The sequence below is a fragment of the Carettochelys insculpta genome, chromosome 7, assembly GCF_033958435.1.
Source record: "Carettochelys insculpta isolate YL-2023 chromosome 7, ASM3395843v1, whole genome shotgun sequence".
NCBI lineage: Eukaryota > Metazoa > Chordata > Testudines > Carettochelyidae > Carettochelys > Carettochelys insculpta.
Genome location: NC_134143.1, coordinates 10,218,136 through 10,239,265, shown reverse-complemented (window position 1 = coordinate 10,239,265; position 21,130 = coordinate 10,218,136). Strand labels below are relative to the sequence as shown.

Below are 21,130 nucleotides of genomic sequence, written 5' to 3'. Positions count from 1 at the left end.
GGGTCTGATACCCCCGACTGCTCACTTTCATTAGCAGTGATGGGGAAAGCAGAGGAAAACACCCCAACTTGTCAGTTCTTGGGGAGGGGATGGACCGCCCTCACGCTCCCCAGCAGGAAGTGGAACACCATGGCTAGCGGAACACAGCAAGCTGGGGCTGCTCTGCTCTGCTTTCCCCGTAGAAGTGCAGTGGCGAGTGAGGAGAACCCTGCTCCTGGCACTAGACCTCAGCCCCACTAGTCCTTCAGGGCTGCCTTGGTTTGGGAAAGAGGCAAAGGAAGGATGGGGCAGGGAGAGGCTGAAGCAGGGACAGGGAGAGTACAGGGCCTGGGGCAGAGTAGGGTTGTTGTAGCGCCTCCTCTTGCTGGATGGGTGTCACGAGGCCGGTGGCTCCCTCGGCCCCCCCTCATGAGTCACCTCTGTTGGGTAGGGTAACTCAGAGTCTTGTCTAGGAACTTCCGAGTGGTAGGCATGGTGAGTTTAGGCTGCAGAGCAGTCAAAAGGATGTTCTTTGTCCTTCGAGAAATTCAAGTTCTCTCCTTTTCTCTTAGTGTCTCTCATTAACCTTGATTTTGCTATCACCAGAGTCATAGAATTTCTCTCGCTAATTGCAGGGGATTCCCACATTCCAACGAGGAAAAAAAAATACCGTTCAACCATTACTGGAGCCTAGGAGTGAGTAAACGCGAACTAGCTCACCTTAGCACCGTGTGCAGAGACAGTTGTTGTAACATAAGGCGTTCGGTTCTTTTGCAGGAGATCTATGTACACTTCAGCTCCTTCCCCTCCATGAACACGGAGCAGGCTTAACAGCTCATTGACATCATGGTGAATGCGGAATTCACTCATGCTTCCACCTAGGGTTACAGATTTCACAGTATAAAAGCACAACTCACAATCCTTATTGCTAAAGTTCACAACTAACGAACAAGAGTAAAAAAATTGGAAGTTGCTTTAGTGGCCTCACAACCCTAATCTCATTTCAGAAATGACTTTGGCGTGTGTCAGCTTAAATCTCACTGAAAGGCTATTTAATTTAAACTCTTCACTACTTAGATGATTTTGAAATTGAGTCTTAGGGCTTGTTTTCACATTGTTATGACTATATTACAGAGTTCAACACTCCTCACACAGATGCTGCAAGCAGACAGGGATAGCATATATTGGCAGGAGAGGCTCCTTCGCTGACATAGCACTGTCTGCACCCATGCTTACGTTGGCTTAATTTACATCGCTCAAGGGGGTGGCTCAAGGTATGTCTATGCTATGAGATTAGGTCAAGCTTATAAAAGTTGTTTTTAAACACCCAGTTTTGTAAAGTTGAAGGTTCACTTCCTCACTACGTGCATGAGGTCGACAGGGTGCATCCTCAAAAGTGTCACGTATCAGAGAGGTAGCCATGTTAGTCTGTATCTTCAAAAACAACAAGAAGGCCTGTGGCACCTTATAGACTAACAGATATTTTGGAGCACAAGCTTTCGTGGGCAAAGAACTGCTTCATCAGATGCATAATTATGATTCATGCAGCTACCTTTGAGAGTGATGCACTTTGGGTAGCCATCTCACAATTCCTGGTGGGACAAAAACATTGCAGCTGGTATTTCTGGGTACATGTTGTCAGCATCCCATAACGCACTCATCTCCTCCCTTCCTGTTTGAAAGCCACAGCTAACAATGTTTTTGTACCTTTTCCCCCCAGGTTATTCTTGCAGATGCCATAGCACATCAAGCGTGAATTCAGCTCAGATGCCCCTGCAGACTTCCTACTTGCACCAAAATAACAAAACCTCTTGTAATTCACACCTTGTTATTTTACAAGAGCATGAGTCTGGGGACTGATTTTGGAATAAGAGTCCATGCAGACTTGTACCAAAGATCACAAAAGATGTGACTTAAAATTGAGTTGGGCCTTATCTACCTATGGAAAATTGACCAGGATAGAGGTTTCAGAATAATTATTCCAGCATAATTTAGCTGCCCTAGAATAACTTCCCCATGTGGACGCTATTGTGGAATAGTTAGCTTAGGAACAGCGAATCCACTCAGAGGAGTTATTGCATAATACTGATAGTGGAATTGCTTTTCTGAAATAGTTACAGTAGCCAATTGCCACATGCAGATGAATGTTAGTGATTACAATGTAAAAGCTTGAGAAAGAAAAAGTATTTCCTTTCCTTTGCCTCTGAGCTCTATTTCTGTCTTTTTTATCTGATGACAAGATTTGTAAGCTCTTCTTTAGTTACACTGCCTCAACCGTAAGCTCTATTTGGGAAGACATGCTGATGTCCATTTGCAAGGGAAAAAATCACCGTTAAGGTTAAATGGCAGGAAGCCAGTTTACCATCCTTAACATGTCTGATTGACCATTAAGAAACATCTTGATCAAAGGCACGGAACTAAAAACCTCCATTAACAAGAGAAAGGCAGAAAAATGGTATTTAAATAACGGAAAAATACTGAACATCTGAATACTTGCAACAAGATACAACTGAGATGGGCATGGTAGAGAGACAAAGATTAGCTTATACAGTGGAAAATACTCTAAAATCTGCAGACCTTTTTCTGAATCAATATTCTGTTCTACATAGATGCATGAATGACACATCAAGGTCTTGTCTTAAGAAGGATTTGGAAGTTTTTACCTAACTTATTTTAATAACCAAAACACTTTCCCGATTTGATTCTAAAAAGCCCTGGGAGAAAACAGTATGGCAGAATCTCTCACCTTCGGGATTCAAAGGTAATAATGTGTCTAGTTTCTACTTATTACAGTTCCATGCATTTTCTTGTGACATCAATTGTGTAAGAACTAAAGCAAATGAAATAACTGAATCTCACATACCTACCTCTGAATTTAGCATAATTTCCCAATATATTCAGCTAACCTCACTGGGGCTGTTAATCAAAAACACACTTGAGAAAGTAACATACTAACAGCACGTCTGTGTAAAAGTAAAACTGAGTGGAAGCTGGTGGCTTCCTTTCACAATAGGGTTGGAGTTTTAGTGAGGAAGAAATGGGGGGACTGATTTTGACTGTCAGCATATATCCTTGCACACCAACATAAACTAGATATAATACAGGGCCAAGCAAGAAGAAAATGGATGGAGCAGAAAGAGACAGTGATGGTTCAGCTAATAGTTTTTAAAGATCACCCAAACCAAACCCCAGCTGAGTAAAAATCTCTCAGAATAACATCACCAAAAGGACCTGGCGCACTAATTCAGGCTAAGGCCAGTGATGCAATAAGGTGCACTTTCTTAGTGGGAAAGGAGAGCTCGTTTTCATCCCTGCAGTCAGTGCCGGGGCTCCTCCACGCTGAAAAGCAGTGACCCAACCAGAGGGCTACAGCCAGGGCCCAGAAGTCACCTGGCACTTGAACTCAGAGGGGAGCTCTGAGCTGAGCTGAGCTGAGCCCAGTACCTCGGGCGCTACAGAAAACTGCCAAAGCCTCTCTCCAGAAATCCTGCCTGCAGGTCTGCGCCGCCTGCCCAGCAGCTGCTGAGACATCAGCGGGAGACCCCAGGCCACCAGCGCCGGGTAGCAGGTTCGGGTGGGAGGGAGACCCACGGCCACTGACATCACTGCACCCAGGAGCGGGGCCCGCCTTAGGCACGGGCAGAACACACAGCTGCGGGGGGCCCCACTGCCCCGGGCTCCCGCCACGCCGCCCGGCCTGCGGTCTGACAGGCTGCCCCGCCGCCCGCCGCCCCCGGCCCTGACTCGCCCCCAGAGCGGCCGCTCTCCCCCCGGGTGGGGCACGGGGAGGCGGGTGCTGGGGCTGCCCCCAAGGCACAGGGAAGGCCCTGCCCGGGGGCTCCAGCTCCCCCTGCCCGCGGCTGCTGTGGGGCCCCGCTCCGTGCTGGCGCTGACGGTGAGCCCCAGCCTCGCCCACCGCCCCGGCGGCGGGTACCTTGTGCCGCGGCTGAGCTGCCGCTGCCGCCCGTGTAAGGGAACGCGGGACAGGGGCGCGCCGACTGAGAGGGGGCCTCTTCAGCCCGCAGCCGTTAGCCAGAGCCGGCAACCCAAGCGGCGCGCGGGCAGGAGGAGGTGCAGGCTCCCATTGGCTGCCGCGGAAACGACGGCATCCCAGGAGCCAATCAGAGAACGGTGTGGGAGACCTGTCGTTCCGGCGCTGCCCGACTGGCTGGGGGAGCCCGGGGCCGGGCTGCTGCTGAAGTGTCCGCACGAACCGCGGCGCCGGATCGCTCCGAGGTGACCCGGAAGTGCCTGCCGACCGGAAGTGGCCTGCTCCACACGGAACGATGTCACACGCGTGAGCGCGCCGCATCGGTTGGACGGGATGCTGCTGCCGCCCGAGCTCAGTCTCTCCCTGCAGGTGGAGCGGCCCCTGCTGCCCGTTCGGCCCCGTTCCCCGCCGCGGGCCCCGTTCTGCTTCTCGCCGAGCCGCCTCCGCTTCCATCGCCAGCACGAGTTCTTCGAGGTGAGGGACCCCAGCTGCGACTACAACTCCCGGCAGCCCTCGCGCGGCCTCCCGCCTTCCACCCGCGGGGCCCGCCGCGGGGCGGACTGGGAAATGTAGTCCCGGCGGAGAGGGGCGCTGTGCGCCCGACGGCGCCTGCAGGGCCCGTGGAAAAACTCGGGCAATGATCTCGGCGCCCCTCCGACGTCCCCTCCCCCGGAAGATATCAGGCCGGTGCCGCCAGCTGCGAGAGCGCGAGTCCGTCCGAGTCTGGCTCTACCCTGTGCATCCCCCGCAGCTAACCCTGTGCCCCTGCCCTCCCCGGCCTGCTCCCCCGGGGCCCCGCAGCCAAGGAGAGGGTGCAAATGTCCCGCGGGGCTGCAGATCCTTAGGCATCGCCAGCCTGGCCCCTGCCAGCCAAAATCCCATTCCCCCAAGTCAGGAGAGTTAATACTCAGCGAACACAGCGTTTCACGTCGTCGTCCGATTCAGGAGCTGTCCTCCAAATGGTGAGACTCGCTCTGACACCGTAAGGGAGCCTGGCTCCCTGATGGGAGGAGCCGGTCCTGCCCAGCAACCGCCACGGATGTGACCCTCGTGTGGCCTAGCTCAGGAATGCTGGGGGCTAAAGTCTTGCTGACCCTTGATGGGGCGGGCACGACCAATGGCCGTGGTCTTCAGGCTCCTGGGCGTAAATTGTAGGTTTCTGCCCCATTAGACTCAAGGGCATAGTTTTATGCAGGTACTCTTGCTTCTAGTGGTTATGGTTGCAAAGAATATGTCTTGTAGCGCAAAGCGAACTGATGTTAACCAGATGCTGTAGATAGGTGGCAGCAGTACCTCTAATGCTGTTCAGAGCTGTGTAAGGCTGTTTCTACACATGCCACCTCCCATCCGAGGTGTGTGGGAAGTAGGCGATTCAAAGCAGGCTAATGTGGCACAAATGTGCATGTTCAGCACCTCATGAGCATAATGGCGGCTGCACAAATATCAAAGCACAGACTTTGAATTCCAGATTGACAGTGAAGATGGGGGCAGCTTTGACATAAGTACCCCACTTCGACATTCCCTTACTCCCACAAAACTAGATTGGCCAGTAATGCCGTTCTTATGTTCTTATGTGCCAATAATACAAGAACTAGAGGACACCAAATGAAATTAATGGGTAGCAGGATTTAAACTAATAAAAAACAAGTTATTCTTCACTCAGCACATAGTTAACCTGTGGAACTCCTTGCCAGAGGAGAGTGTGAAGGCTAGGACTATAACAGAATTTAAGAAAGAGCTCAATAAATTCATGGAGGTTAGATCCATAAAAGGCCAAGGGTAGGAATAGTGTTGCTGGCCTCTGATTGTCAGAGGCTGGAGATGGATGACGGGAGACAAATCGCTTAATGATTGTCTTTGGTTTCCCCCCCTCTGGGGCACTTGGCACTGGCGACTGCCGGCAGACAGGCTACTGGGCTGGATGGACCTTTGCCCTGACCCAGTATGGCCATTCTTATGTTCTTATGTGATGTAGTTATGGGAATGTCAAAGTGAAGACCTTATTTCGAAGCTGCCCCCATCTACACAGTCAATGCGCAATTTGAAGTCTGCACTTGGAAATTCGCAGTGGCTGCTATTATGCTAACAAGGCGCTGAATATGCATGTTAGTGCCTCATTAGCCTGCTTTGAATTGTCTTGTTACCATGGCGCCACTGACAGGAGGTATAGAAGCAGCCTAACTAACACTGACAGTCGGGAATTCTTTGTTGTGCAGTTCTCAGGAAGTGCACTCGAGTTCATCACAGAGGTTGAGGATAAAATCCCACACCAGTTAGGACTAGGAGCAGAACTGTGCAGACATGATCCACCACCACAATTCAACAAAAGAGCAACTAAAAGCCCTTCCTACTTTGTGAGGCTGGAAAAGAGTTCTATTCAACTGCTGGGTTGGGATGAGATGCACATAATTGCGTGGGAGTCAAATATATAAGACTTCTGTTACCAGATACAAAAGCTAGAGCATGCAGCAGGGCCCAGGACAGCTCTTCTCTTTTCTGCCATCTCGGATGGTTTTGTTATCTTTCACCTGACAGTGACGCCTCCGCCCTTAGTTTACAGACTCTGGCACAGTTAACTGAGTTTGCAACTAGTTAATGGCATGTCCAGCAGTTAGTCTGTTGCTTAGGCTGGCACGTGGCTGTCTCACTGTTAGTCTTCCTTCTTCCCAGATCTCAGTGGTATGTCCAAAATGTGGTATTCTCTATGTTAGTGTGCACTAACAGGCACTAGTATTACCTTGTGAGGCAATGTGAGAGAGCTGCTGAGTGTGTTCCAAAGTGCTCTGGTATGTAGGTAGGGCAGCATGATACATGCTTATGATGATAGAAAAGAGGCTGTATGGAAACAGGAACAGGTGTACAAGTCAAATGGTTTGAAGGGACTGTGCTTCTTTGAAAGCTGTAGTGGACCGTATCCCTTGGTTTTTTATTTAAAACAAACTATAACCGGTCCATGACGGCAGCACATTTGTGGCTGTGTTGCCTGATGTAGTTATTTGTAATTTCTCAGCCATGGCACAGATAGCATTCTTGACTCTTGTGCCTAAAGCACAGCTCCCTTACGCTTGAGCTTGAGAAGAATCTCCTTTGGATCTGTGATCCTGCAAACATGCCCACGAGTTAGGTTCAGTGATTGTGAGCATCTCCGGAATTATATCCTCAGCTGTTAGCAGCAAAGGGCCAATGATCAACAGTTGATCGTATCAGAGGGGTAGCCGTGTTAGTCTATATCTACAAAAACAACTAGAAGTCCTGTGGCTCCTTCTAGACTAACAGATTTTTTGGAGCGTAAGCTTTTGTGGGCAAAGACCCGTTTGCATCTGACGAAGGGGGTCTTTGCCCACAAAAGCTCACGCTCCAAAAAATTTGTTAGTCTATAAGGTGCCACAGGACTTCTTGTATTTGATAGTAATAGGATATTGGCACATTTACACAAACCCAGGGAGTCTGTGGAGTCTGCCAAGTTGCCCTTTTAATCATGGACTATGGTTGGGCTTAGCAAGTTAGGGTAATGCACTATCGCTGATCCAGAGTCGAGTTCACGAGAACATGTATTCTCATTCTTAACTCTGTTTTAACGGCTTCTTGTTGGAAATAAAAATAATTTCCAATTTGCTTTTTGAATGCACATTGTCATAACATGCCTATAATCTCTCTTTCCTGTTCCAGGATGGAGACATTCATAGACACCTATATCTCCAAGATATGCTAACGAATGTTGCAGAAGTGACCGAAAGATCCAAGTAAGTGGCACCGTTCCTGGAAATTCTGTTGTGGCTCCAGTTAACAAAAATGCGTTTGACTGATTTTTGACTCTCCCTCTAGCTATCATTTTGTGGGCCATGCTGTCAGCATGGTGTACCTCTGGCTCAAACTGTATTCATTAAGGATAAATACATGTTGCATAAGAATTGTGGAATACTTTGAATCGTTCCTACTTAAGAGGTCTTTTGATGAATGGTACAGTTTGCTTTGTTGGTTGCTTGCATCGCCAGATGAGCTTAGACTTCTGTTTTCTCTAAAGATTGCTCTTTACACCTTTCCAAAAGCATCCGTATAAGTCATTGGCGTTGAGTCTTGTCTGAATGAGGTCTATGCTAGGGGGTTCAGTCAATGTAAATTACGCAATTCCAGCTACACTAATAACATAGCTGGAGTCAACATAATCTGGGTCAATTTACTGCAATGTCTACATAACACTGGACTGATAGGGGAAACTCTCCAATCAACTTACTTATATTTCTTGTCCTGGTGGAGTACCGGAGTCAATGGGAGAGCAATCTGTGGTCAGTTTAGCAGGTTGTCACTAGACCTGCTAAACTGACCCCTGGTTGATCACTCACTTCAGTGTCTATCTTTTGGTATTGGAAATAAGTCCTAAGTTACACAGATACTGGAAAGGGATGTCTGCAAACTTCTTTATTTCTTGCCCTAGTCATGGAGATGGAGAAGAAATAGAATAAGTAGGAGCACATCACAAAGTGCCTTACAGGTGAATGGTGTGATAGGTATTGAACCTGAAGTTTTCCCAAGAGTTATTGAAAGAAATCCAGATTTTGGGAAAGCATCTGGCTTTGAAACGATATTAAATCTAAAATGTTTGTTCTCTCTTAGCCAAATCCAGAGAAATCCCTTCAGAAAATATGGGTGTAAGTGGGCAATGCGTTCCCAAAAGTACCTGGGAATTTAAATCTCAGCTAACCTAGAAGATCTGAGCAAATTATGTGATAGTTCAGTCAATTAATACAGAATTGGAGTTTAGGAGAAAATATGCAGTCATTTGGTCTGGGAGCATGACCTAGTGAAAAGGAATGCGTTGCCCAAGATCTCCATGTTTGGTAATAAGCCTAGAAAAAACTCAAGGGTACCTAGAGAGCTAGCTGACAGTGAGGGTAGCTCTTTTTTAGCGATTTGCTCGAATTTTGAAATATAACAGCTTACACCTTGTACTGCTGCTTAGTATTAATTCATTTCTTAATTAATCATAAGTTTAGCTCAGCATGCGTGACCCACAGGTTCTAGCTGGGCAATGAGTTACATAAAAGACGTTTGAGCCACAAATATGAGTTCCTAATTACAGCAAGCTCACAAACGAATTCAATTGTGTTTCCGGTTTAATAGATCTCATCTTCTCCTGTTTCGAGTAGCTACAGATGTAAAGGTTTTATATAGATGTACCCAGAGGCACCGATCCATATGCTCTGAGTGGCCTGGACATAACCTAAAAATACAAATGTTTTCATCACTTCCTTCCAGGGTGTCTGAATTCTGTTGTCATATTGTTGGGTGCTGCCAGGTCTTTGATACCTTAGAGGGTTATGAACATCACTACAACACACTACACCGGAACATGTGCTCTTTCTGCAAACGCTCTTTCCCCTCTGGGCATCTGTTGGATATTCACATCCTGGAGTGGCATGATTCCCTTTTTCAGATAATGGCAGAGAAACAAAATATGGTAAGTTGCGAGCAAAGATTTCACTGTATATCCAGCATGTGGGAGCTTTCCAGTAAAACACACTCAAACTGTGTTTTGGTTTTCCACAATTTCTTTTTTTCAAAGTGCAGTAAACCCTCAAAAAGCGCCATTTTGATTTGCGCTTAACTCGAATGAACCGAGTTAAGTGCAGATCAAAACCGCCCCCAGCTCCCCCAGCTGGGAAACCCCGATGGGCACACAGCTGCTTGTAGTGTGGTTTCTCCCAGCTGGGAGAAAGCGCGCCGCAAGCAGCTATGTGCCCCCCAGCTGGGAGAAGCCGGGGGCTGCGTGCCTGCCCCCACCCACACACACTTTCCCCAGTGGGAGGAAGCTGGCAGCTGCAGCCAGCGGAAGCACTGTTTCTCCCAACCAGGGGAAGCGGGTGGCTGGAACGGCGGCGGAGCGCTGCTGCTCCCGGTTTCCCCCAGCTGCCCCCTCACCCCGCCAAATTTACACAAAATTTAATCTACATGGAGGTTGCCCAGGATGCAACCTCTGCATAAAACGAGGGATTACTGTAGCATCATAGCATTATGGTTGTATGCAGCAACTTTTATCTTTCTAGGAAGACTCTTCTTCTGTGCTTTGACAACTCAGGTTTGTTTCAAAAATTCAAATTGAGCATGTTTGGCACATCTTTGGCAATGAGGAATCACTAAAATGCAAAAGAATAAATAAGTTTATTTGTGGAAGTCAAATGATTGGGCGCACAGAGGATACCATTTTCAGTGTCTGTTTAGCCAGACGCAATCAGGGATGTGAACAAATTCTTTCCTCACAAGAAGTAGCTTCAAATAACTGTTTATGGAACATTAAAGCTGTTGGTTTCTCTGCATGTATTCAGATGTGTGATTTTTCACAGAGCTCGTAAATTGTACCAGCTGGCATATGGAGTAAAGAGACAAGTTGTAGGTGGTTGTCAGTCTTTAGTCATCTATCAATCTATCTATGATGGCCCCTATCCTGTCCCTGTTGAAGTCAGTAGACATTTGACAGTGATTTCAGTTAGAGCGAGAGCGGATCCCTCATACAGTGCAATAGAATATACTGTCTAGTGTCCTGATTTTGCAAAGACTCAAGCAAGTGTTTAACATTTCTTTCACATGCTGAATTCAGTAGGACTACTCAATACACAGAGTTAAGGATATGCACAAGTGTTGCAGGACTGAGGCTTGTGCTCCTTCTCAGCTCTTGAGACGAACGTTCCCATTAAACTGAAGAATCGTAATCGAGTGATCGCAATGTGTCCCAGCTTAACGAATGTACTGTGCTGGCTTTCTATCATAGCCCTCATCCCGCCTTACCTATCGCTCACAGCATCTTGTCCAGAATTAGACTGTGAGTTTCATGGGCAGGGACCATGCTTCTCTACATGTTCTGTAGAGTAATTTGAAAGATTTAGGATGCTGTATAACTAATAATCACTGGGACGTGGTCCACTTTTGGCCAGTGGAAGTGATGAAGTAACCGTATGGTACTCTTTCTACCTTGGTACACATAGCCTTAATTTATTGACAAAGTAGGAGATAGAAGTTGATTCAGGCAAAAGGAAAACAATAACGTCCTTTGCTGTCTCTAAGGCTTTCTATCCAAGGCTCTCTAACCACTTCAGGTGCTTTAAGCCTCATAATGTCCAGTGATGTAACAATGTATTCTTGTTTTGCTAATAGAGACACTGGCTCAGGGGGAGGAAGAGATTTTCCCACAGTCACACCCAAAGCCAGGAGTAGAACCCAGATTTGCTGCTGCTTGTAGGACTAGCCGACCTCTCTCCGTTGCTTATTGTAAGAATAAGTGGATAAACATGAATATGTAAGTCTGACTGGAACTAATATTTCCCTAGGAGGATCGTATCTAAAGTGGAGACATGAAAAAAACCTGGGAAACGGGTCTCTTGTCAAACAGGCTTTGCTCTGCCTATCCAATGCTGGAGAGTCAGTCTGCCTCATCTGTGGAGTTGGAATAGTATCTGTTTTGATCAGACCAGCTTCCAACGTTGCTAATATCTGAGCATCCTTTTGTCAGACAGATCAGTCTCTCTTCTTTTCCTTGGCAGCAGAGAGGTCGCTGTGTTAGTCTGTATTCCAATAAAGCAAACCAGCAGTCCCATAGCACTTTAAAGTCTAACAAAATAATTTATTAGGTGATAGCTTTCGTGGGGCAGACCCACTTCCTCAGATCTGGAGATACAACTTTTCCAATATGGAACTGATGGTTTTATAATACAGGCATGCGAAATAAAGGCAAATGAAAACTGACAAATCAGATACATAGAACTGAAGGGGAGGGGTGATGGGGAGTGCTTGCAGACAGCTCATTTTTGATTGAGGAGGTTTCCTCCTGTCATCACATGCAGGATCCTGAGGAACCAGTTTTCCATTTTCTAGGAGTTTTACTTACCTATTAGACTGGAGCACTTTGGACTTTGCCTCAGACATACACAGTCAAAAAACTGTTTTCTGTACCCCCCCTTCCCTTCCCCGCACACATACACCTGCATCTGAACAATATTTTCCTGATACAGAGATGGAAGTAGGGTTCAAGCTTAATTTTGGGGCACAGTAAAAGCTTGTAACATAGGTTCCCTCCCACACACATGCCACAATTTGTAGCCCAGGCTGGGCCCCCCACGGCCTCCAAGCCTCAGTAAATGGGGTCTTGGTTGGAAGTAGTTTCCCAACACGTTAAGCTGAGTCCAAATGTTGCAAAACAATCTCAGTGCTCTCATGTAAGTTGGAGATTGGAAAGAATGGATTACATTGGCTTTTGCCGTTTTTAAAGCTAAAAGGAGCCATACGATCTTATGGTCTTAGTGATAACACAGCCCATAAAATATACCTCACTTACTAGTCCATGCAGCAGAGGGGAGGACTTTTCCCTCCTGCAAAAACAAAAGCTGGAGAGCCCAACAGCTTGTGATTGGATTAAATCACCTTTCTGAAAGACATCCAGTAGATGATGATGATAATGATGATGCATCTTTAGACCTGTGTATCAGCGTGGAAGTGCCAGGTTGGAGAAAATTTGTGAGGCTTACTCCCACCTTGCCATGAAGTCTAGCTTTACCTTTCCCTCTTCTTGGTTTTCAGTATCAGTGTCTGGTAGAAGGCTGTGCAGAGAAGTTCAGGAGCAGCAAAGACAGAAAAGATCACTTAGTCAAAGTTCATCTTTATCCTTCTGATTTTCGATTTGATAGACCAAAGAAAGCTAAAAGGTAAGTGCTGAGTACGCTGAGAATGCCAGCCTTTATCCCTCTGTGTGCCGGGGACTAGTCCTTAGAAGCAGGGCACACCTGACACCCCAGCAGTTTTGCTTCTCTGGCCTTCGTCAGTAGCCCCTCATATTTACACAAACTAGTGTCGGTCACCAGCGCTCTTGCATTCCCTTCCCATAATTGCACGAGTTTATTTTTGGCCTCTGTGTATAAAGCGGTTGTTGACTGCATGTGAAAATACATGAGAGCTGAGCATGCGAATTCATGAGCCAAGGCACACTGGCCTGCAGGTCCTTCCGACAGGGATGATTTGCTCATGTCACATGAGCAAGCAGATCATCTTCGCACTCCTTTCACTCATCAGGAAACCAGTCAGCCAAGCATCCCTGCTCTGCCCAGCCCTTGCTGCCATTGCACTTTGCATGAAATACAGAGCGTGGAGCTGCAATCTCAGCAACACCCTGCTCCATCTCCAACCGGTGTGCACTCTTCCCTGCTCTGCCTGTGTTCTTCAGGAAGGTGGATGAGTGCAGGGTCTCCATCATGGCAGCAGTGGCAGGAAGAGGCCAGGCAAACTGTATCAGGTGCAGGAATCCATCCCCAAAGTGGGTGCATGGGCCTAGAGAGCCCAGCGCATGCTCAGGAATCCCATCCCTGGCGGGGAGGCTGACAAGCCCACCAGAGGGTATCGGAGACCCTGCACCAGCAAGAACCGGCGCCATTCCCTCCCAGTTCATGGTATCTGTGGGCTACGCTGCTCCCCGCAGCCAGCCAGCTCCCGCAGAAGAGGCAGCACACAAGTCCGATTGGAAAACATGGCTGGAGCAGAGGCAAGTTCCTTTGTTCCTTGGCTTTCTTTCAAGGTCATGGACAGTGGGAAGAGACAGCCATGAGTATACAGCTGAGTCTGGAGGAGGAGGTAAGAGAGGCTGGCACAGATCCTTACATAGGAACCCTTTTAGTGCTGCCTGAGCAGCAGAAGAAACAACGCCCTGATTGCTGCTGGGCGCGGGCATGCCCAGTTCTGGGGTGGCTGTAAGGAGTCATGTAAGAGCGCTTTGGAGACAGACACACATACATGAAGCAGAGATGTCACTAATCAACTTTCCATCTCCCCTAATGTTGCTATCCTTGCTCCAACGTAGGAACCATGGAGGCGTATTTGTTAGGAAAAGGTGATAACAGTTTAGCGAGCAGGCAGTGGGACAGCGCCATTGGCTCTTTCAGACTGACCTGAGCCTGTCGCTGGCAATCACACCCTTTGTGTTATCATCAGTTTTCAGCTGAGAGGCTTAGCACCTAGAAAGGAAATGAACTGCCAACTGCAGAAAGAGTAATTCTTAGCCAGGGGAGTCAGACGGCAACATTCAGCTCTCAGGGACATGGGGCCCTAAGCTATGTAAGGAAGGCGTTGTATTGGCCCCTCTCAACCAGGTGAACACACTTATGCTTTTGGACGTAAGAACGCAGCTGGAGGTAAAGTCCACGTAATGCATTGAGTTGTTCTGACTCGTCCGGTCTGCACACCCCCTCGTAATAGAGCTCAGCCACGAGCCTGCACCCCGTGAGCGGTGACGTGCTCTGCTTGTTTGAAATATTTTACAGGCCACCTGGCGCAACCAGGGAGACTCACTGCTTTCCACTATGCGCCCCTCAGCTTCCATTCCAACTCTCCAGAGCCTGTTTTACTGCATTTGTTTTGTAGCCTCCTAATCCAGTGACCGTGGGCCCTTGGACTTGGGATGTCTAGGAGACACTTGGCAGCTCTTGAAAGGCAGGTTTTGTTTCTGCAGCAGCACAAAGCACAGTAAACGTCCCGCTAAGCTGGATGTGAGCATGCCAATGGATGTGAACGTGGAGACTTGCGAACAGTCACAAGTGGATTCCATGGAAATCTGTCCCAGCGCGAGCCCTAAGAATCCTGCCCCGCCTGTGAGTGGCCCAGTCTCGTCACTGCAGCAGAAACAGCTGTATAAATCCAGGTCTGTCTTCCTTTATCTAACCTCCCTAGGGCAGGGACCGTGTCTCCATATGTGCTGGTGCCATGCCTGATCTGAACTGGGGCACCTGAGTGCTCCTGTGATGGAAGTATTGTGAACTAATTCCTTTAAGTGCTCGTCCTGAGGGAGGAGTTAGCTTTATAAATACACATTTATACACAAGTCTGAGCACTTGTGAAAAGCTAACATGACTTATAACTGAAGTTCGCAAAGAGCTTTGAAGAAAACACGCAAATGCCAAGTGTGCGTTTTGCACTTTGCTGGGATTAAACTGTTGTTTCTCCAGTTAAAAGGGGGCAACAGAAAACGACAGCTTTGTCCACTGACAGGGATTCATTTCTTTGGTTCTTGTCCTAAGGGAGAGTCTGTGCAGTAAGAGAGTGTGTAGTGAATACGAAGTGCATTCTCACCCAAGGAAATACCCTAAAATTCTCCTTTTACAAATAATCGGCCACTTTGGAGGACTCGGAAGGGGTGCAGTTTCCTCTTGAGCCCTCCTTAGGATCCAGTTAAAGTAAATGGGTTTAGTTGTATGCTGTGCCTCCTGCAGGTGAGGTGAGCTTGTAGTAACGTGGCATAAATTCTAAGTTGCTTTGTAAATCGCTGTTAATACAGTAAACTCTTGAGTTATGCAGGGCTCACGTTCCAGCAACCCCTGCATAACTCAAATTTTCACACAAGTCAAGGGGAGCCAGGAACCAGGCTGAAGCCTGGTTTGCAGCTCCCCTGGGCTTGCAGGAGCTGGTGAGCTTGTCAGTTTCCCAGCTCCAAGAGTGGCAGGGAGCCAGGAACCAGGGGACAGCCTGGTTCTCAGCTCCCAGCTGCTTGTGGGACCTGGGGAACTGACCAGCTCGTGGCTGGTCAGTTTCCTGGGTCCTACCAGCACAGAGGAGCCGGGAACCAGGCTGATGCTTGGTTCCCAGCTCTTTGTCCCTTACAAGATGGGAAGCTGACCAGCCATGAGCTGGTCAGTTACCCGGGTCCCACAAACCCAGGGAAAATGGGGAACCAAGCAGCAGCCTGGTTCCTGGCTCCCCTACATGGGCAGGATCCAGGAAGCTGACCACAAGCAGTGAGGAGAGGGGAATGAAGTGGCAGCCTCGTATGGGGCTGCCGCTGTGGGCTAGGCTGGGAGCCCAGCTGTGGGGCAGAGGGGGACCCTGGCCAGGGACCCTGTGGTGGGCTCTGCTGGCCATGCGCCGCTCAGCTGGCTTCCAGCCACAGGGCTGTGGGTCCCCCTGCTCCCACATGGCACTGCTCCCCCCGTATTTCAAATGCACATATCTTGGGGGATTGCTGTACAGTTAAAAAAACCCCTGGGGCTTGCAAGGGGCAGCACAGAGCCAGTTTTGGACCCCGAACAGCCCTTTGTATGCTGTTGAGCCATGCATAGGGTGCTGGACGGGGATCCAGATCTACCCTGTATTTGTGTTTCTTTTCTTTTCAGTTGAAATCCATTGTTTGTACCACCTGGGGTTTGTCTTGCTAAAATCATTCCAGGGATCTGGTTCGCTTCCCAGCCCCGAAAGGGTGGGGCAATGGAGTGCCACCCACCTGCACTCTTGTACCCATTTGTATCCACACAGGCTGTCCTTCCCACTTCAGGTCCTGCCTTTATATTGCTGACTGTGCCCCTATGAAGCAGAACTTGTGCTAATTCCCTCTCTGTTAAACAGCAGTCATTGTCATTCTCTATGGGACTGGTGAGGCATCTCAACAAAGTGACCATTCCAGCTGTATGTGTCCACAGTGGCACGTACATAAGAACAAAGGCGCACACCCTCCAGGGTTTTTTAATTAAAATTTGGTATGTCTTTGTTACAGAATCCCATCAACTGTTTGCTTTGGGCAAGGCGCCAGCCGAGGATTTAAAAGTATGAAAAAGAAAGTCTGAAGCTCATCGCAGCGGCTTCACAAAGCATGAGTAGTAAAGACAAGCAGAATAAGCCTTGCTCATTGAGGTTAATAAAAGATACAGCTATTCATTGATGTGTCTGCTTGCTCCTCCTGCTTGAGCGCAACAATGAGTGCAGCAATGGATGTATTGAATCTGCTGTCTACTGAGAGCAGGGCAGGCTTGGGGACTGTCCGTTGGGATTACAAATGATCCAGCACCATCAATTTCGGCAGCAAAGGAGAAGCAAGAGTGGAGGAAGAAGGAGGGGATCTTGCGTTTGTAGATGTTGGAGTTCCAGAAATGCACGGAGAAGGCGCGCTTAACAAAAAGCTGTATTTGTGTTTCCCTTCTTCATTCCACCATCCCTCCGCCCTTCCTCCTTCAGCCAGGGAGGAGGTGGACAGTGTGGTAGAGGTGCTTGTATGCCAGTGATCCATCATTGTCCAGGCAGAGGCAGGCACTCACCTGCCTGAAAGGCTGTGGGGATGCTGATGGAGGCTAGCTGGAGGATGATGACGGGGAGTCCATGGCCTCAGTTAAACAGGGAGTCTCTCGGCCCCTGCCATGCTGCTGGACACACTGCACTGATTCTTGGAAGACTTGTGAGTCTTCTGTAGGAGGAAGATGGGGGATTTCATCCTGCAGGGTGCAAGTACCTTGTTAAGGGAGAGCCACAGCCTACCAGTGGGCTCACAGATTCTACAGTTCCCTGATTACCTTTGGTATCGAGCACAGGTTGCATGTGATGCCACAGCCAGCAACCTCAACGTCATCAATTAAACCAAGTACCATTGTGTGTTAGAATACAAGGGGCTGTAGGCTGAATCTCTGTAGATGACAGGCGCTCTTCTCTCCTTTGGGTGAGACTGTGATCTTTCTGCAGGAGACTCACATAGAACCGGCCACCAGAGGAGATGGGGGCTGGACTGGGAGTGGGGTTTGCATTTCAGCCACCCCACCTTGATCTTGGACAGGGTGGCCGCTCTGTTCTCCCCAGACCGATGGCCCAAGGTGCTGAGGGTTGCTGAGGTCATGCCAGGTTGGCAGGTGCACCTGTGGCTGTGCATGAAAGAGCTGATCCTCAGTCTCGTCAACATCTGCGTCCTGCCCAGGGATGGTGCAGTGTTATCATTGGACATCCGCCTTCCTTGGCACTTGGAAGTCTCGTAAGTGCCGGGTCCAGAGCAGGAATTTTAACAGCAACCTGGATACGTGAGGGAGCAGTGCCAGGCCATGGAGGATGGACTCAAGGAGATTCTCTCTTTCCTGGTGGATGTCTGGAGAAACCAGCCCCTGGACAACTCCACCACCTTTTCTGTGCCTGTGTGGAGGATACTCAGTCATCCTGGGCAGCTGTTTTAATTCCTGGTGGGCCCACTTCTTCAGTACTGGCAGCCTTCTCAGTCCATCAGCTGGAACCTATGATGCTTTATTTGTCTTGGCAGCTGGGACTGGCCAACTGGCATTTTAAGGGCAGCCTCCTGGAAGATGTGAAATCTGTGGTGTCTTCCAAGAGTCCCCTCTAGCCTGGTGTGGGGAGAGGTGATGGTTATGTTGGCAAGGTGCATGTCCAGTGTTTTCTGCCACAGCTATATCGGGGGGCAGTCAGGAGGGCTCTGGCAACTGAGCAGTTGAAATGGAAAATTTTGGAGCTGGCAAGGCACCAAAACCCACCTGGAGTGGCAGTGTGTGTATGTGGCTAGCTCTGATGTCGTGTCTATTGAATAAACACTTTGCTGGATTCCACTGTGCCTGTACGGTTTCTTCTCCCGTTAGCAAAAGACACAACACTTGGCAACAAGGCCTGCAACCTAATCTGGGCATACAGTGGAATAGGGAGCAGCCTAAGGACAGTGAAAATAAAAAGGGAACTGCACTTTTCAACAGTGGGACCATAAGCCATCTGCTCATTTGGGGGGAAAATGATGTTAAAAGTGGCTGCTTAAGAATATAAGAACAGACAAACTGAGTCCGACCAAAGGTCCATTTGGCCCAGTATTCTGTCTTCTCAATGGCCAATGCCAGGTGCCCCAGAGAGAACCAACAGAGCAGGTCATTATTAAGTGGTTCAGCCAGTTGTCCATTCTCAGGGTCTGGCAAACAGAGGCGAGGGACACCATCCCTACGATCCTGACTAATAGCCGTTGATAGACCTAACTTCCACAAACTTATCTAGTTCTTTTTTGAATCCTGTTATTGTCTCGGCCTCCACAGCATCTTCTGGCAGGGGGTTCCACAGGATGAGTCTGTGTTATCTGAAAAAAACTACTCCCTGCTGTTTGTTTTAAACCTATTTACGTTGCCTGATGACTTCATTTGGTGACCCCTTGCTTTTGTGTTATGAGGAGTAAATACTTATTTACCTTCTCCGTACCAGTCACGATGTCACAGATCTCTATGACAAGTAAGTCCCCGAGTAGTTTCTTTTTCAAGCAGAAAAGTCTCTTGTTAATCTCTCCTGATATGCCACCCGTTCCATACCCCTACTGATGCGTGTTGCCCTTTTCTTCAGGGCTGGGGCTTGGCAGCCCTTTGCATGGAGCAGAGAACACCGTGCCTTCTCCTAGCAGCCCTCAGCACTGCCGGAGTGCACTGTGCAGCGCTTCGGCTGCACTAAGGGACCCAGGGCTCCCAGCTGCTCCACTGTGGCATTGGCAGATGGGAGCCCTGGGCCCTTTTGTATCATTGGGCCCTGGGGCAATTGCCACCTCTAACATCCCCCGTCTCCATCAGTGGGCCTGATTTCAATATATCTTTTTTTGAGATGAGGCGACTTACGCAGTATTCAAGATGTGGGCGTACCACCATTGTACATAGAGGCAGTAAGGTATTTTCTGTCCTATTCTCTATCCCTTTCTCAATGACTCCCACCGTCGTTAGCTTTTTTGACTCCCGCCGCACGCCGAGTTGATGTTTTCAGAGAAACAGCCACGATAACTCCCAAGATCTCTCTCTCCTGAGCGGCAACAGCTAACGTAGACCCATCCTGTTGTACGTAGAGTTTGTTTTCCAATGGACACTACCTTGCAATTATCCACCTGGAATTTTATCTGCCATTTTGTTGCCCAGGCACTCCGTTGTGTGAGATCCTTTTGTAGCTCTTCACAGGCTGCTTGGAACTTAACTATCTTGGGTAGTTTTGTATCATCTGCAAATTTTGCCACCTCACTGTTTACCTCTTTTTTCTCGATCATTGAGGAATATGCGGAATAGGACTGGTCCAGTACAGACCTTGAGGGACACATCTGAAAACTGACCATTTATTCCTGTTCTTTGTTTCCTCTCTTTGAACCATTTATCAGTCTATGAAAGAACCTTCCTTCTTATCCCATGACAACTTACTTTGCTTAAGAGCCTTTGGTGAAAAAGTTCCAGCAGACTGGTTAGGCATGATTTCCCTTTGCAAAAACGATGTTCATTTCCCGCCCCCCTCAACAAATTATGTTCATCTACATAGCTGACAATTTTGGGGGAAATTGCCAATCTCTTGCTCGAGGTAGGCCAATCTGCTATTAAACAAGTCAAAGGATACAATAATGGATGGTATAACTGATGAGAAGACAATCTTAGTTTTACTGAGCAGGCTGAGCTAAAATGTGTAACTTGCTAACAGCTGCCTAAACCTGCTGCCAAAACATTTGCTGATTATGTGGAAATTCTACAAACTCACCTGTCCCCACAAGCCATGGTGAGCACTGTCATCCCAGCTAGAGAATGAGATGCATGAGTAGCCCTCCTTCATCTCAGCGGGCTGCAAGATTGTCATCACCAAGGAGATCTCCCGGGACAGGGTAGTTTTGCCAACTGCGCTGGCGTACTTAGAATTTGCGGGGGGGTGCTGAGTGAATGGTGAAAGCGCTTTGATTGGCTCCAGAGGGAGCACACGGCTCTCACACGCAATGTTGTGAGCAGTCAGCATGCACCTCTCTTCACGTGTCGGAGCTTTACAGGTGGGTCACTTTGGTAATATTGGTAGGAAAAAACTACCTGGATGGAAACCAGCAGAATCTGGCAACCCTGCTCTGGACAACGGTAACAAAATATCTGGTTTTCCTTTTATAATACAAGCTTAATAAAAGGGTTAAAGGGACTTTAAAGGTGGCTCTTCACAGTGGGAGCATCCCAGAACCCCCACAGGTGTTTAACAAGGGCTTTAAATACCATAGCTCTGCCCTAGACCCCCACTTGTATCTGCCTAACAGGCTGACATAACCTTTATTGGGTTTAGCAGATGTGTAAAATGCTGAGCATGTGGGTCCCCCTGTTCTTTCCTGGCTCTGGCAGATTATTGTAGTCTAATGAGGAGAGGGAGGGAGCTGTAGATTTGGACTGGAGTGGTCCTTGCTCTTAAGTAATGCTTTGCATTTAAGTTGTGCCCACTTGTCTGTGGGCCTCATACCTATTTGAAGACCACCTGGGGTGAGATTCATCAGTGCTCCATGCCCTCTTTGTGCTGTCTGAGCTGCATCTCCCTAAAGGGAGGTGCAAGCTGCCTCCTCTGGGCCTCTCTGGCAGATGACTCACTAATGCAGGAATGAATCAGGCCCCCCTAGGCAAGCTCACAGATTTA

The 21,130-nt window shown here is 48.4% G+C and overlaps 2 protein-coding genes across 3 annotated transcripts in view; one reads left to right on the top strand and one right to left on the bottom strand.

Moving 5' to 3' along the window:
• The window catches only part of TUBGCP2 (tubulin gamma complex component 2), a 54,052-nt gene extending 50,002 nt beyond the window's left edge, over positions 1-4,050 (bottom strand). The window contains exons 1-2 of the mRNA XM_074999984.1: positions 3,914-4,050; positions 700-857 (exon numbers count right to left, since the gene is read on the bottom strand). Coding sequence (XP_074856085.1) covers positions 700-849 — 150 coding nt within the window. The 5' untranslated portion in view covers positions 850-857; positions 3,914-4,050. The remainder of the gene's footprint in view (positions 1-699; positions 858-3,913) is intronic.
• Positions 4,051-4,287: 237 nt separating this feature from the next.
• Positions 4,288-18,301, top strand: ZNF511 (zinc finger protein 511). Of its 2 annotated transcripts, none has more exons than XM_074999985.1 (6): positions 4,288-4,444; positions 7,640-7,713; positions 9,227-9,428; positions 12,539-12,663; positions 14,457-14,645; positions 16,488-18,301. In XM_074999985.1, exons 1-6 carry the CDS (start codon positions 4,304-4,306, stop codon positions 16,555-16,557), a joined length of 801 nt encoding a protein of 266 aa, XP_074856086.1. In that variant the 5' UTR covers positions 4,288-4,303; the 3' UTR covers positions 16,558-18,301. The 2 variants fall into 2 exon arrangements, with proteins under 2 accessions (XP_074856086.1, XP_074856087.1); XM_074999986.1 differs by lacking the exon at positions 4,288-4,444 and adding an exon at positions 4,555-4,932.
• The last annotated feature ends 2,829 nt before the right edge of the window (positions 18,302-21,130 follow it).

Excerpts from the sequence above, each read along its gene's own strand:
- ZNF511 (XM_074999985.1), top strand. The coding sequence starts at position 4,304 with ATGCTGCTGCCGCCCGAGCTCAGTCTCTCCCTGCAGGTGGAGCGGCCC. Across the intron at positions 4,445-7,639 it reads GCCAGCACGAGTTCTTCGAG|GATGGAGACATTCATAGACA; the intron begins GTGAGGGACCCC and ends TTCCTGTTCCAG. Across the intron at positions 12,664-14,456 it reads AGACCAAAGAAAGCTAAAAG|CAGCACAAAGCACAGTAAAC; the intron begins GTAAGTGCTGAG and ends TTGTTTCTGCAG.